Source organism: Lepisosteus platostomus, chromosome 4 (assembly GCF_059453375.1).
Source record: "Lepisosteus platostomus isolate fLepPlt1 chromosome 4, fLepPlt1.hap1, whole genome shotgun sequence".
Classification (NCBI taxonomy): domain Eukaryota; kingdom Metazoa; phylum Chordata; class Actinopteri; order Semionotiformes; family Lepisosteidae; genus Lepisosteus; species Lepisosteus platostomus.
The window spans coordinates 68176369-68192635 of record NC_142614.1 but is presented as its reverse complement, the minus strand read 5'-3'; the positions used below and the strand labels follow the sequence as shown (position 1 = coordinate 68192635).

At 42.6% G+C, this 16267-nt stretch overlaps 1 protein-coding gene across 1 annotated transcript; it reads right to left on the bottom strand.

Annotated features, from left to right (window-relative positions):
* Nucleotides 1-7347: 7347 nt before the first annotated feature.
* Nucleotides 7348-15509, bottom strand: LOC148673676 (uncharacterized). The gene is made up of 2 exons (XM_088630427.1): nucleotides 14993-15509; nucleotides 7348-10707 (listed from the first exon to the last, which is right to left on the bottom strand). Exons 1-2 carry the CDS (start codon nucleotides 15255-15257, stop codon nucleotides 10340-10342), a joined length of 633 nt encoding a protein of 210 aa, XP_088486553.1. The 5' UTR covers nucleotides 15258-15509; the 3' UTR covers nucleotides 7348-10339.
* Between the last annotated feature and the right edge of the window lie 758 nt (nucleotides 15510-16267).

The window sequence follows — 16267 nt, the reverse complement described above, 5'->3', positions numbered from 1 at the left end:
CCAAAACACGAGACAGACTTCCCGTCCCCTGACACCTGGTACTAACAAACACACTCCTGACAGGCTTGCAGTGGCAACAGGAGCTGACACCCAGCATCCAAGAGTGGATCCTGGTGTGCAGTCTGCAGTCCTGGTTTTGGCTTAACAATTGCAAAGAATCCAGATTGAACTGGATGATACTGTAACGCATACGGACAACATTACAGGTTGTGCGAGCCGGCTTACCAGCGCGGTGACGTCACTGCCCTTCCCTGTGAATAGCAGGGACCTCAGCCGCCGGGCTGAGGGGAGATCTCCCTTTAGCTCAACTGGCTGGGTCCCTGTTGAGTGATGCCAGAGTCTCGAGTTTGAGCCCTTAGCAGTGGGGGGCTGACCTGAGGGGGCAGTGGCGAGGGCGAATACCCACGTGAGCTCAAAAGCGCTAAAATATGTTAATATCAGAGTCATCTGCCAGCCTAGTCGTCTTCAAAATGAATGGAGGGCTTTTTATACTGCTCATTGTCACGGGTAGTTAAGAAATCTAGGGAAGTTAATGTATTTGTCGACAGTCAAATTTATATCGGCATAAGTGGGTCACCATAATCTCTGTCAACAACATTATAATGCCGACATCCCATTAAGGTGCTGTGTTAAAGCTGTAAATGAGCAGATACGGAGCCATATCCTTAATAAAACAATAAAACGGTGTTGTTTAATTCACATTGACGTCTGTTGAGTTGCAGATATACGGTGTGGTGCGCCTCATTGGAACTTCCTCATTTCCCCTGGATTCTTTGCTTGTCTTCTCAATGATGACTCGGTGTTCAATAAACATTGAGATGATATCATTAATACACACGAGTAGTTTCCTACGCAAGACAGCTCGAACAACATGTAGCTGTGAATAATATAGCTCCACATGAAGGATGCCGACATTTCTAAAAGCCGTTAGTAGGGGAGGATGAGATAACCAGCGACATCAAAATACGTCAGCCATTGTCTTGTCAGCCATTCAATTGCCCATGTTGTTCTCTTTTAGAAGATCGACTATGCTGAACAGATTTGTAAAATTTTAACCGAACGTTGAATTAACCGGGATTGAAATACTTAAAGTCCCCAAACAGCCGCTCGTGTTGTCTACCCAACCGTTTCCTTCAGAAAGGGGCATTGCACTTCCTCTCTCGGCCACACGATGCCGCTGTACCACCCAGCAAACTTGCACGAATAGTCTACCAGCACCCACCACAGTCAACGGCCACAGCGTCTCTCAATCTAATCGGTAAAAAGAAAGGTTGTGTTAAAGGAAGAGTACAAAAAAATACTTAGTGGAAAGTAACTGTAAGTAGGGTAAGTGGGCTATTCTGCTTATGATATGTAAGCAGATAAAGAGGCATGCAGCATTTCAATAGGTGGTGAATAAACAGATTCTTCACACCCTCAGCAATATTGATGGAGAAAACTATCCATCTGTGGTCATTCTTTTAGCCTACTGTACGTTGTCTGCACTTCGACTAGAAGTCTTTTCTTCGTGTGCACCTACACCGAGCTCCCTTTAAGGGTTAGTGACTGCTCCAGGCAGTCAGCTGACTGACTGCTGGGACAAGGAGACATGGAATTCCTCACATTTGACCAAAATCTGGCCATTGATCTCAATGAGGTAGTTTAAACCCTTTTATGCTGTTCAAGTATGTTTATGCACAAAAAAAAATCACAGCATGAACTATACCTGCAAATATGGCCATGTTGGCAAACAATTTGAGTAAATAGTAAAAGATAAAAGATACATAAAATAAAAAAATGACGTCCCATCATTTTTATCGCTGTTTACTTTGTTGATGCTTTGTGAATCTGGAGGCTTTTTACAGTGTTTTAACAGAATGTTGAAGAGCTTCTTTTTTCAAAGAAATCAGCCTCAAATAAGGACGCCTATTCTTGGGATCTTGGGGAGCCAAAGTTTTCATTCGAGCTAAACTCTCTGTGTCCAAAATCTGCTCGTTAGTCAGACAAATCTAACAGCTTTCGGTAGACGATCTGGTTGTGACACTTTGAAGTGACTAAAAACAACTGCAGACGCACCAGCCTTTCAAGGACCAGGATTGGACACTGCTGATCAAAAGCCTTTCTGCCTGTATTCGCATAACAAAACAGAAGACCAGGTAGCTATATCTGTCTGTGTCCTTGCATATTTTTATGCAGCATTTCTGGCAGCTTCGGCCGAAATGTGAAGGTCAAATGAAGAAAAACATCAGATCGTGGACAAGAAAAGAGATGAGCTACATGCCCAGAGGGTAGTGGGATTGTGTGTCATTCAGCCATATGGATAATTTCTTTGTCCCAAGATAACACAAGCAGTTAATGCTTTAACTGCTAAACTGACATAAGGGGTCAGCAATTGAAGAGACGTTTCTGGTACTACCTAAGGAACAAGAGTCAAGAGGCAGATTTCAGATGCACATTGTTTTACTTCATGGTTTTTTTTTTGTTAGTTTACCACAGTGCAAAGCTTTTGAATAACATGCTTCACAAAGGGTCAGAATTCATTAGCGAATTGTGTAAAGAGCAGAGTCATCAGTGAATGCCCTTGGTTTTCGTGAACTGGAATTCAAGGTATCTGATGCCCTGGAGGCTCATTGCCATAAAGCTAGTTTGATGTTTTAGCCCACCGCCACAGTATGGGCTAAGAACTGTTTAGTTACTGGAGGATGAGAGATTTATCAGCGCTGTTGAAAATGGAAATCTGACATGGCAATGTTAAAAAAATGTACTCAGAAAAATGTCTAGTGTCCAGATGCTTGGTTTTAGCGATACATTATACCTCCGACTCAATTTGCCAAACACCAAAGGCTGTTTGTCATGGTTCTTTACCTTGACAGCACATTTCTGCCTGGGGAACAGGTGAAGGCAGGGCTCCAGAAAGTAGTGGCCATAAGTCATTCCCAATATAAAGACCCTGTTACAGTTCCAACATCCCGCTACAAGAGGACACCCCAACTAAGAGCTAGTACTTGATCCACTCTGGGGAGGCGTAGGCTAACCACACCTCGTTAACTCATCACCACGCCTCCCCTCCAGCCTGTTTAAACCTTGTTCCCCGTTCATTCAGTGCTCAGTATTGGTTCAGATCTTGTGAGTAGCAGTGTTTTTACTGCAGTATCTATCCTGGAAACGATGGGGACACTATACTGTAAAAAAAGATCTCGCTGAATTCACCCGCATGCAGGAAACCTGTACTTTCTGAGCAGTGAATTAATGAGCTCAGGTGTCCTTATGAAATCTTTCATGAAACTCCAATTTGTTTTAAAAAAAAGGCAATTGAGTAGAAATGTCGATTCAAAATGAGCAGTTTTTGTTTGAGGCCGTTTTCGCATGGGTCTCTTCACTTAGTTTCAGTAGAACCTCAATAAATAACGTAAACAGGAAAAAAACAATTAGATTTTAAATGGTTGGAAATGAATGAAACGCGTGAAACAATGGTCAAGCTAATATTGTAGAGAGGGTAAGATGATTTTATTAAAAAGAAAACATTAATCCTGTAGAGCACAACCATTCGAACTGGGGAAGGGAAAGAAAAAAGCAGTACATGAAACTAAGAAAATACCCACTAGAGGGCGCAGGAGCACATGGTATATATTTACCTTCACAATAGTACGTCAAGATTTGTTTTTTACGAGAGCAGCAGCACAATTCTCATTCCATTCTTTTCTTTGGTGAAGAGCAAGCACAAAACACGCAACTGTTCGTCTTTTTCTTCTTAGTGGTAGCAGCATTAGTAGCTGTACTAGCAGTAGTCACAGTAGTAACAGTGGTATTGGTAGCATTAGTAGCTGCACTAGCAGCAGTAACAGTAGTAGCAGTGGTGGTAGTAGTAGCATTAGAAGTAGTTTGAAGATGCCCAACATACTGTACAATGCATACAATCAATGCAGTAGGTGAATAACAAAATAGCTAACATATAAGAAAGCACATAAATTGAACACCATGCAGGAAGTGATAAGCACAGGTGCTCCGTTTGAGCAGCAATTACAATCTGAATCTAAAGCAGGGGGAGAATTCAACACCGTCAAGTTAAGTGCAGTACAGATAAAGTCACCTCCTCTCTGGCCCCATAGTTTTAACAATAACAGAAAACCAGCCTTCATGGACTGAAAAGGAACAAAATAACAGAAGCTTGGGAGAGTTCACAAGAAAATGTTCTTCCGCTGTTTGTTCCGGCTCAGAAAGATAAGCCATACTACAAGCTACAAACAAGTGTAGATGTTGTCTTCAAAGGATTCATACATTTTCAAAAAGTTGTATTTAAATTGAAACGATTTAGTCACGTGTATATAAACTGCATTGATTAAGCACAAAATAAAACTTTTACAGCAGCCAACAAACAGCAGGTTCAAACCAGCTATTTGACAGTGAATTTCCATTGTGGTAAATGTAAGAACTTTCAGGGAAATAAGGTCATCAAGGGGCAAGTAAGTGTGGTGAGTTAATCTGAATTTCAGGCCAGGCTTTTGAATAGAAATGTTTCAAACTAATCAGATAAGAGAATGCATGCTCAAAAAAGTGCGAGAAAAACTTTATCAGGTTACTTTATTCCCTTAAAAGCTGATAATCCTCAATTTTAATATTAATGAGGTACTGTATACAGTACATGTGCATCTTTGATGAAGAAACTGAACTATGATATAGTACCAGACTGTTTCAACATTTACTTTGTGTTGAATTTCTTGTCAGTCTAGCACTCAAATAATTATTTCATTATTTGCGATATACCTGATTCAGGGATTCTTAAATAAATAATTTTGGCGTGTTCTCTTTAGTTCTGGTGTGCAACATTCTGTGGGCAGAACAACTAGAAATATAAACCTTAATTTAAAGCACTTTTTATTGAAAAAGCAGAATCACCACAGTGAGTGGTGACTGCTTGTGCTCTGGTGCATGGGGGAATGAATAGAGGCAACCAAGCCCAGGAAAATCCAGGAAGGTAGCCAAAGAGCAGTCCGCAATCCAGAAGCTAGGAATTCCATCCGGGACAAAGACGAATAAAATCCCCAGGAAGGGGAACCAGGACCAGGAACACAAAAAGATAAAAACATGACGGTACCAGGCGCTCCGAGCCCCAGGCCCACAGGGCAGGACGCCGGGGTGAAGGCCTATGCCCTCAGGCTCACTCTAGGCCTGGTGATAGGCGGGTCTTCAGACGTCCGTCTTCCAAAACTGAGCCCGGAACAGCGGAGACGCTAGGCTTATAAAGCAAAATATAAACAAGACATACCGGGAGATAACAGAACTAAATCAATAACAGAAAAGGAGGGATGTGGACTGTGCCAGACGTGAGCTCTCTTCAGATATGCAGAAACACACCAGCTTGCCGGGCTGTAAGACAGACAGACCACTTTTACAATTCATTTTATGTGCTTTTCAGAATTTTGTTTCTGAGAATAGAACCTACACCTCCTTAACAAGGATGTGTCAAAATATGGATAAAGTAACAAGAACTTTCATGCTGATTTTTTTAGTCCTACGTGGTTTAACCAACAACCGCATCGCACATTTGTCTCCCCCCCGTCAGGCCTTCTGTGGAGCAGAAAATGAGCTCTTGTTACCTCTTTAACTGATGCACCATTGTAATTTCCCCTGATGTACTGACACCTGAACAGGTGAAACCTTGTGTTTTTTCTACTTTGTAGCGTGGAAATAGCCTCTGCCTGTTCCTCTGCAGCCAGAGCACGCTGAGCCAGAGCCCCCCAGTCAGACTGCCTCCACCATGACCTGAAATGTGTCTCCAGACTCCAGATTCTCCTCACTGGGCCTCTTCTCCTCTTTCCTCATTCAACACTGAAAAAGGGTCAACAGCTTTACATATCAGTGTAGAATTAACCTCTACTTTCTTCACTGTAGTAGCCAGATTTTCCTTTCTGCCAAATATGATCAATTTAATAATAATTCTTTACATTTATTTCTGGACACTCCACTCAATGTGCTTTAAAATTAATGGGGACTCTCCTCAACCACCACCAATGTGCAGCCCCCACCAATTCAGATATGGGGATTATTAGGAGGCCATTATCGGTAAAGACCCGGGGGAAATTTTGGCTAGGACACTTTGGTAACACCCCTAATCTTTTTAAGAAACGCCCCAGGATTTTTAATGACCATGGAGAGTCGGGACCTCAGTTTTCCGTCCTATCCAAAGGATGGTGTATTTTTTACAGTACAGTGATCCCATACTATACTGGGGCATTAGGACCCACCCAGACCGCAGGGTGAGCGCCCCCTGCTGGCCCCACTAACACCTCTTCCAGCAGCAACCATAGCTTTCCCCAGGAGTTCTCCCATCCAGGTACTGACCAGGCTCACACCTGCTGAGCTTCAGTGAGTTGCAGAGTGGTATAGCCCCTGGTTATATTTAAAATCCACCTTTCCCTTCAATTGCATGAAATGGGGTTTCCTTTAGAAGAAATAATATTACATGGAAATGGCCCGAAGGTTAGGGTGTTTTTTTATCTGTCCAAGCTGCTGGCAGTCCTCCCAGTGGTCATCTCCCCACGCAGTGAGAAGCAGGCTTGGAAGAGGATGGCTGTCCATCCTCCTCCCTTTCCCTAAGCTGACGACCAGTGTCTCGTCATGCAGTGCCCTCTGTGGACCTGGCACTGTTTTGTTGACTGGATTTGGTTTATAGGCTGTCCATAGTGTGTTACATCATACAGGGTGCTTTTCTATCAGCTGTGCTCCCTCGTCATGGCCCACTCTGTCCAAGGTTCCATCTCCTGGATTTGGCTAGTTGCTCCTGGATTTGGCTAGTTGCTCTGATCCGCTTGGTGGTTGCCTCTGTCCTCCAGACAGCTTGGCATCCTTGTCACAATGCTTCTGGATTTGGATAACGGCCACACGGCACAGTCTCCCACCAGGCCCACAATATAACCCCATAGGTGTGCTATTCTATTGCTTGGTGGCTATGTTTTGAAATGATATTGAATGTTAAGTGACTTCTGTAACCTTGTTCCCCCAAAGAGAAGAGTAGCTTCCAAGCTCCCGAGGCTGCCTGGCAACCCAACACAGAAATCGTCAATGCAGGAGGAAGGACAGGGGGTGAGTCAGTCATGTTCATGGCCTCAGAGAGCTGAGGATGAGGGGATGAGGTGAGGGTATCACACTCCTGACTCCCGGCTTTTGTATAAATGCTCAGTCCTCTGCAGCTGGGCTCCCAGAGATACCCCCTGGGTTTGTGGCTAATTTTCTCTTTCAGGGTAACAGGGTACAAGGAGCAACATCACCTTTTATAAAATACTCAATAGCTAAGTGCAGTACAGTCTTCTGATTTCCACTTGTTATGCAGTAGGCATACAGAAAGGCTGAAAGGAAAGGAAGAAACACTTTATTGAAATAAAATCGTGTATCAATTTATTTGAAAGCAAAATGCAGCAAAAGCCTTCAGGCTGAAAGAATCTCTGTGATCTCTTACCATCATCTTCTGTGTTCATACACTCTTGCTTTTATTTTGTGCGGCAATATACAACTGTGATGCAAAAGATGGTATCTTTGAAAACATTCACCAAAATAATTCACTTTTCTTTCATTACATAAATCTTAACATTGAAGACAATTGAGAATTATGCATAACAGAATTAAATAAAATCTAAACCTAAGTAGAAAAATACCATTCAATAACCTTTAATACCTTAAAGACTGTTCAGTTTATTGCAATGGTAAAATATTATATAGCTTATAAATCCAAGAACCCATCAACCACGTTTAAGGATTCGTGCTCCCCATGAGCAATCCAATCACTCCATTCTGCCCAATTCAGGTTCTGTCCACTTCAGGTTCTTAAACCTCAGCTCACAGCTGCAGATCCCTCGCTGAGCTAAAACAATCCAGGTTACGCAAAAACTGATAATAATTAAAAGTGAGCAAACCAAATGATTTAACCTTGTGTGACCTATATACTGGATGTGTTCAGAAGCAATACAGAAAAACCTGCTGTGTAGCAAGATATCTGGTTAAACTGGGACCAGTCATTACATTTCTCATTTACCAGAAAAACAACATCTCTAATGCAGGCAAAACAATAATGCCGTCATCACTGAGCTCCTTGCTCATTTGGTGTTAAAGGCCTTATTCTGAGAATCCTGTTGTCAAAAGATAACTGTTTTCTGGTAGGGTTTCTTGCTTTGTTTCATCTCCCATGTCATTGTCTGAAAAAACAATAAATATGTTCTGGATGTTCTCTAATTGTTCAAATGTCTATTTATGATTATATCTACAGTCTTCAACTTCACCATTGACAGGCGACATCTGTTATTATTACATCTAATCTGTATAGGGCATTTCATTACAGTGAATCTCAACCAGCTGCACTGTAAACGAAAGGCTAACAGCACCCAAGATGGAAAAAGATAGGAAGTCAGGACGTTTATAGGACTAGACGTTGATAGGCTTGCTGGTGGAGAGGGGTTTGAAAATCGGTTGTAAAAGTCTCAGTTGAAACTGCTTGTCGGAGATGATCGGGGAGGTTTTTCTACAGGTGAGCAGAGACGGAAAAGCAAGGTCACCCACAGAACACGGTTTGGTTCTGGGGGGACCTGCAGCAGATAAAATTGACCTGGATCTTAAAGACCAGGGTGAAGTTTGAAAAAAGAAGGTGAGTGAGGTAGGCAGGACCTTAGCCTTTTCTAAGCTTAGAAACCAGGATTGTTACTTTAAAATCTTCTGGGGGGGGGGGGGGAACAGAACTCATCTCCACTTCTATACAGTAAGTTGGCATTGCGTGTGACATTCTGTCATTCAGACAGTAATAACACCCCTGTTTTCACTGCCATCTCTTGGTATCAACTTTGATCACGGTAGGTCTTGAGATAGAAGCATTTTCGTGTGTTTAAATGGTTCTAACCTGAACCAACAAGGACAAGGAACATTGAAAATGAAAAGGTAAATAAAATAAAATGAAAAGGTAAATGAAAAGGTTTTTGTATGTTCGGGCGGGTAGCTGCATCAGCATGCGTCGGCTGCAAAGGAACAAGTAGTAGGTTTATTCCATGCTGAAAAGAGAAGAAAGAAAACACAACGTCTCGGCCGTAGAGCCTTCTTCAGGTGCGAGGTTTTGTATGTTTTCCCACTTGGTGTCCATAACTCCCTTCATGACAAAACATTAGTGGGCATTTGCAGCCAGAACACGGAAGGATCACACTTTACTCACAATGTGTTCTGCAGTGTCATTTACTGCTTCTCGTGGTCACCACATTCAATGATGATATATGGATTTTCTGCCAAAAATACAGAACGCAACTATTGAGAAATTTCTAATTAGGAATTCGAACAATGGTCCTACTTTCTGAGCTGCTTACAGCCGTGGACCTCAGCGAAGTGTGAAACTAATGTCTACATTGTGGTAGAGAGTAAATATCTGTTGGAATCTTCAGATCTCAAATGAACACCTTCCCGCTTATAAAGATAGAGGAGATGGAGGAAAACACCAGTGCAGAAGAACAACCGAGAGTAATCAATGTAGTAACTGGGCAATGTTCACCAATTCCAAGTCAGTGTTATATAAAACCTGGCAGTCTACACGATAGTGTTTGCTACTGTGACTCTATTGTGGGCTGCGGTGGTGGCCACAGAATAGACTCACAGTGATTGCCTTCTTTAAACAGCAGTGAGAGAATTCAAACTCATTAATGTACTATTTAAGTGCAACAACGGTCTGAGGTTTCTGAAAAGGCAAAGAAATCTCATCTTTCTGGCAATAATTGTTGTTGTTTTTTCATCAGCACATCATTCCAGATATTCTTTATTTGCAAACCAGCTGAAAGTCTAAAAGAAACTTTCTGTCAAGTTTCCATCACGTTGCTGAACTTGGATGTTGGCAATGTGCAACAAAGCCAAGTGTTTTTGTCATTTCCTACTGTATATGTTGTGTAACTGATTTCTAAAATTCATTCCTTTAGGGATTACAGGTACTGGCCACCCCACTGACTCAAAACACACCTGATGTTTTGGTTGTCACAATTCTCTATTATGGCATTCCTTTAAAAGTGGTTCAAAATATCACAACACAAGGCAGGACGGACCGGGAGGTCAAGGATTATCAGACTGATTATATGGTTAAGATCAATTTGTTTAATATCAGTTCTAAAATTTTGGATGCAACCATTTTAAACTTTGGACTCCGGCCCTTATTTTATATGCTTTGAAGTGTTTCACAGAGTGTCCTCATTTCGATAAAATCTGTGTGCTGTTCTCCACATTACGTAACGAAACATAGAACAACCGGAAGATTGGAAACCAGAGAGTGTTCTGAGAGTGTTCCGGAACAACAGGCAGTGTGCTGCAGTCAACAAATCCGAAAACCAGGTCCCTCCGAACGGAGCTAATCCGGGGGCCGACGTTGCCTCCACCACACCGTGGCCAGAAACGGCTCGCATTTCAGGGCAGGGGTGCCCTGTTCCGACACGATTTCCACACAGAAGGCTTTGCCGCCCTGCCTGGCCGTGAAGGCTTCGGTGACGTTGAAGCGCAGCCCGCAGTTGTCAACGAGTCCTGTCTGCCCCTGGTGAAGCCTCACGAGATCCCGTTCGTCGAGGGAGGAGGAGGAGGAGGAGGAGGAGGGGCGCAGAGCAACGGGGCCGTCCACTGCCTGCGTCCCCGTTTCTACGGGCAACAGCACAAAGACACTCTGCAGGTACTGCCCCTTGGTACACCTTACCTTTGTGGGAAAGCAGTACTCTCCAGCCGCGCCTGGGAAGGAGAAAAATCTGCTGTCACCACACCTGAAGAAAAGTACAAAATACAAGTGCGTATACCTGAGTACACTATCAAATTACAGTACTTCCCCTATACCTCCGAAGCCTAACGCGCTCTCACTAAAATCATGTCAAATCTCCACGTTTCCTCTGCTTTCCTAGGCTTCAACATGGCATTGTGGGAACTCCTGAAAAGACCACCATAAATGTCTATGCTTCAACATCTGCAAGCCTACGCCTACGCAGGGGGGAGTATCGAAATGGCGTGATACCTGCTCGGTGCCCAGATCAAAGAGGTGAATCCACTCAGTCCCCGATGGAACGAATTACAAAAGAAAGAAGGGATGGGAGGTCGACCCACAGGGGGCAAACGCCGTCAGCTCTATCCCCCTGCAGCTCACAGCTGGCAGCCCACTGGAGCTCAGCAGGTGTGAGCCTGGCCAGTACCTGGATGAGAGACCTGGGAAAAACTAAGGTTGCTGCTGGAAGAGGTGTTAGTGGAATCAGTAGTGGGCGCTCACCCTGCGTTCTGTGTGGGTCTTAATGCCCTGTAATGATGGGGACACTATACTGTGAAAAAGGTGCTGTCTTTAGGATGAGGTCCTGATTGTCCATGTCCATGGGGTGGAGCAGTGGCTCTGTGGCTAAGGATCTGCACCTGTGGCCAAAAGGTTGCCGGTTCAAATCCTGTGGCCGGCAGAGGAATCCTACTCCATTGGGCCCCTGAGCAAGGCCCTTAACCCTAACTGCTCCAGGGGCGCTGTACAATGGCAGACCCTGTGCTCTGACCCCAAGCTTCTCTCCCTGTCTGTCTCCACGGAGAAAAGCTGGGGTATGCGAAAAGATGAATTCCTAATGCAAGAAATTGTATAGGGCTAATAAAGAAACATTATTATTATTATTAAAAATTCCAGGGCGTTTCTGAAAAAGAATTGAGTTACCCCATTGTCCGAGTTGAGTTACCCAATTGAGTTACCCAATTGACTGAGTTACCCCATTGTCCTGGCCAAATTTCCCCCTGACCTTTACCAATCATGGACTCCTAATAATAATATGAATTGGCTTCATTACCCAGTTCTCCTCCCCACTGATAGCTGGTGTGTGGTGAGTACACTAGCGCACTATGGCTGCCATCACATCATCCAGGTGGATGCTGCACGGTGGTGGAGGGGAGTCCCCATTACCTGTAAAGCGCTTTGAGTGGAGTGTGCAGATCATACTGTCTAACCCTTTACAGCAGTGGTCCCCAGTACTAGTCCTGGTGACCACCCACACACATACCTGCTGGAGTTCATTCCAGCCCACCTTCAATCGATAATCGAAGCATTCATTGACCTAAGAAGTGGGTTAATTGGAATATTTGCATTTTGTTTCCAGTCGCAAGTTTGGGATTTAATTTCAGTTACAAAATACAACAGTTAAAGCTCCAACATGGGGAAGAGCTGGGAAACAAACAGTTCAGATTCATCTTATTCTTACTGAGTCAATGAAGGGTTCAGCTGGAACAAAACCCAACAGGTGTGTGGGTCACCAGAACCCCATTGGGAACCACTGCACTAATGGATGGTTCTGGGTCAGTGGTCCTTCCCACCTCCCACAATCCCTGGAGATGCAGCACCACACAGTGTGCATGTCCCTCCTTGCACATACAGCTGACTTTGCCCAAGCATTTATCCCTCACTGCACAAATACAATCCCTTAAACCCCTGGGCTCTTGGCTCATGTGTAGGACATCTGTCAGCTGGAAAAACAAACCCCCAGTTCGATCTGCAAGTTGTCATCCTGTGAGAACTCTACAGAGATGGTGTGAAAGTACTAGAAACCCCTGTTTGAAACTACTGTAGTCTACTCCAAAACCTTACTGCTGGCTGCTGTGATGCATCAGTGTTCAAAAAAACTCCAGAATGATATAATTTACGGTATGTACTGTAGAGGTTTAATTGAATAAACAACATTGGTTAACAATGCCTAAAAAACGGTTGTGTTTCTCTTCACCTATTTATTATATTACTAATTATGACTAATGCAGCCTCCTTATTTTGTTTGCCAGACCACCTACTTGAAAGACCAACCAATCCAAACACATTGAGGAACACAGACGCAAAAGTACTATTTAGGGACTGTGAACCTAATGTGGTGCGCTTCAACATGTACTTTAATACTGAATACCTGTAGATAGAGTCCAAAACAAAGGTTTAGAAGGTTTCAAGAAAGTGCTTTCTGAAAAACACACTGACAGAGACAACCCAGTGGGCTTCCTGAGAATGAACAGGGAAACACAAACCAGAGGGCACAAGTGGAAACAACATGTGCACTAATTTGCACTAAAACCGAGGACAGGAGGCACTTTTTTACGCAGAGGGTTGGAGGACAGCAAGAAACAGCTGGCTGAGACCCTCTGATCAAATATATTTCAGCAACTCAACAAACTAGCTGGGGCACAAAGGGCATGCTCTTATGCGTAACTTTTGCCCTAAGTGTTATCTTGCATTATTTCTTATCATTCATTATAACAAGAGTACTATTCCCACCTGGTATGGTTATAAGGTTTTTACTTCGGTGCTACAAAAAACGAGCATGTAAAGATTCTTTGTCTGTTTAATTAACTGGACGGGCATCTCCTGTGTATATGTAGCTGAGAGTGGTGTGGATTTCCGTGCGACCTACCATGGAATGGATATAACACTTTGCAAGGCAATTTAAGACAACATTTAATGACCATGGCCATTTAAACAAGTGTTTCCGCCTAGAGAAAGGATTTCCAATCCTGGTCCTGCAGAGCCTAGATCCAGTTGGTTTTTTTTGGTCACTGATTTTAAAGATTGGCAACACCAGTTAACTACTGATGAATCAAGCAAGTATTGTGTTTTTAGAAATTGGTTTTGATTTGATGAAGACCTACAATCTGTAACGGGATTGTCCTGTCCACCACGCAGACACAAAAAGAACTGGTTCTGATGATTAAAAGTAAGTTGAATAAGAGGCAACATAGCAATGCTAAAAAGTAAGTTTTGAAACAAAGTAAATGTGTATCAGGCTGGAACCTTTTCCAGTCCGTGTTCACATGTGCAACCATACATCTGCCCATTTTCTCATTTTCTTCCAGTTCAGGGTCGTGGGGGAGCTGGAGCCTATCCCAGCAAGCAACGGGCACACGGCAGGGCACACCCTGGACAAGACACCAGTCCACTGCAGGCCACACACAGACACACACACACAAACCAGGGACAGTTTTCCAGAAGAACCGCAGGTGAGCATGTGGAGAACTCCACAAACTCCATGCAGACAGCACCTCAGGTTCGGTGCTGAACCCAGGGCACCAGCATTGTGAGGTAGCTATGTGAATCACTGGACAACCATGCTGCCTTTCAACAACATGCAACCATACAAAAAATAAAAAGGCACAGGAGAAAAGGAATAAGTACTGCTGGCCTTTTGGTTTTGGCCCCTCAGTGCTCTAGCAGGTTTTACAAATTGCCATTATTTCATTGGTTTCTATAGACCTGCGTAAAGTTAACTGTGATCAGTAAAGCAGATTATTTTTCTTTTTTATTCCAATTTTCAGTTTAGATATACTTTAAGACCAATTCTTCCTTAACTGAACAAATTACTCACTTGATTCATATCTTAAAGTATTCCTAATCTAAATAGATCACACTGTATTTCGTTTTTATGTGCTGTGTGACATTATTGAGGAAGGACATGGGATTTTGGGATTTTAAATTTTATTGAACATCGAGCTAATGCTTTTGACTTCCATTGACTATAAAAGACTTCTTTGGCAAAAAAAAAGGTACTATCTCGTGTGCGTGGATTACGACTTACTTGATAATTGCATCATTGTTGTTCAATAGGTCTAAAATTACAAATTTGCCAAAACGGGTCAAAAAATACAAAGTTGGCAAAAAAAAAGATTCTCACGTGTAAAGTTCTGAATGCGCAGTCTGTGTGTAGGTGCTACATTACATTTAACAAGTTAATTATTCTTAATAAGTACTGTATGACTCCAGCGTAGCCTAATCGAGCAAGAATATCGATAATGACAGATTACCAAAACCAATACAGTTTAGGTGGGTAGCTGCGTCAGCATGGGTAGGCTGCAAAGGTGTCACCTGAAGAAGGCTCCACGGCTGAAACGTTGTGTTTTTTCTTCTTTTTTTCAGCATGGAATAAACCTATTACTTGTTCCAATACTGTTTAGCCTAAAACGTTTAAAAGTTTAAGCGTTGTTGGTGCTGCCTTGAATATTTACTTTTCTGGTCGCAAAAAAACGTGCTTACCTGCGCTCCCAAGGTTGAGGCGCACCGCTGATATCATAAGATTTTTTCTTTTAGACATTCTTGAGTAAACCTCGAGCGTACATTGCATTAAACAGCCATTTTCAAGGACCGGCTTGGTCTGTCCTTCGATGTGTTCCTCAAACAGCAGCTGGTCGTCCTCCGAGCATTGCCTGTGACTGTCCAGAGACAACACAAAGGCCAAGAGCTGCGACGATAGTGCTAGCCAAAAGAAGCACCACACGCGGATCAACCGGCACCCCTGCATGCCGACACTCTGAGGTGTCTGGGGTACTTCAGAAGGCAGGGTTCGGTTTATTTCTTTCTTTTTTTTTAAAGGTGAACAGAAATTGCGGCTGTGGGTTCCAAAATGAATTGTCTTCTTCACAGACGAGGGATACTCACACGCGCAAAGCAAACCCAGCAAGAACGCATCGTTTGAATATCGCTAGTTTCTTTTCTCTCGGTCTCTCGTTTCAGCTCTTTTTGTAGGAAGCTAAAATCTAGGAGGCGTATTCGAATTATACTCTGCAGACGCCTGCCAACAATGATCTAAGATTTTTTTTTTTCAGATGGCAAGTCCATGATACGATAGATTACAGTTTAAGGTATCCCCTTGCCTCTTAAATGGTTTGTATTTGACAATGCGGTTTAAGAAATCAGAAGTGATTTAAGAAATTATTTCTGTACAGTTACAGTAACTTTACGCAGCAAAGGTAGGGACAAACAAATTCTATACAAATACATGTATGTTAAGGATCCCTGATCAGTTTTAAGTTCCTTATCTTAAAGTTACTTTGAACGGTTCCACAGTATTCAAATACGGTATGTTTTTTTTTATTTTCATGTATTTTATTATTTATTATTACTTATGTAAGCAGAGAACTAGTTGTCTGCAGCATCACTGCAACGGTTTAGAAACATTTCATATTTGGAGAAATGTTATTTAATTAAAAATAAAATATATTACTTTATAACTTGTGGAAACAGAAGATATGTGCACACAAAGAACAGCTTGCACAGACCCATTTTTAGTTACAGATACATTAAAGTATATTGCACTCTTTGCTCTGTAAATAGTTCAGATGTTTAAATATCTTGATAAATTAAGTTTGACATGCACCACATGCATTAAAATTCCTTACATAACACGAACAAGACTATGTTACATTATTTACTGAACCTATATTCACAAATAACATAAAATATGTAACAATGTGTTCTTAATTAAACAAGAATATCTAATTCAGTTAGTGGGAATTCTCTGTCAGTCTTGAT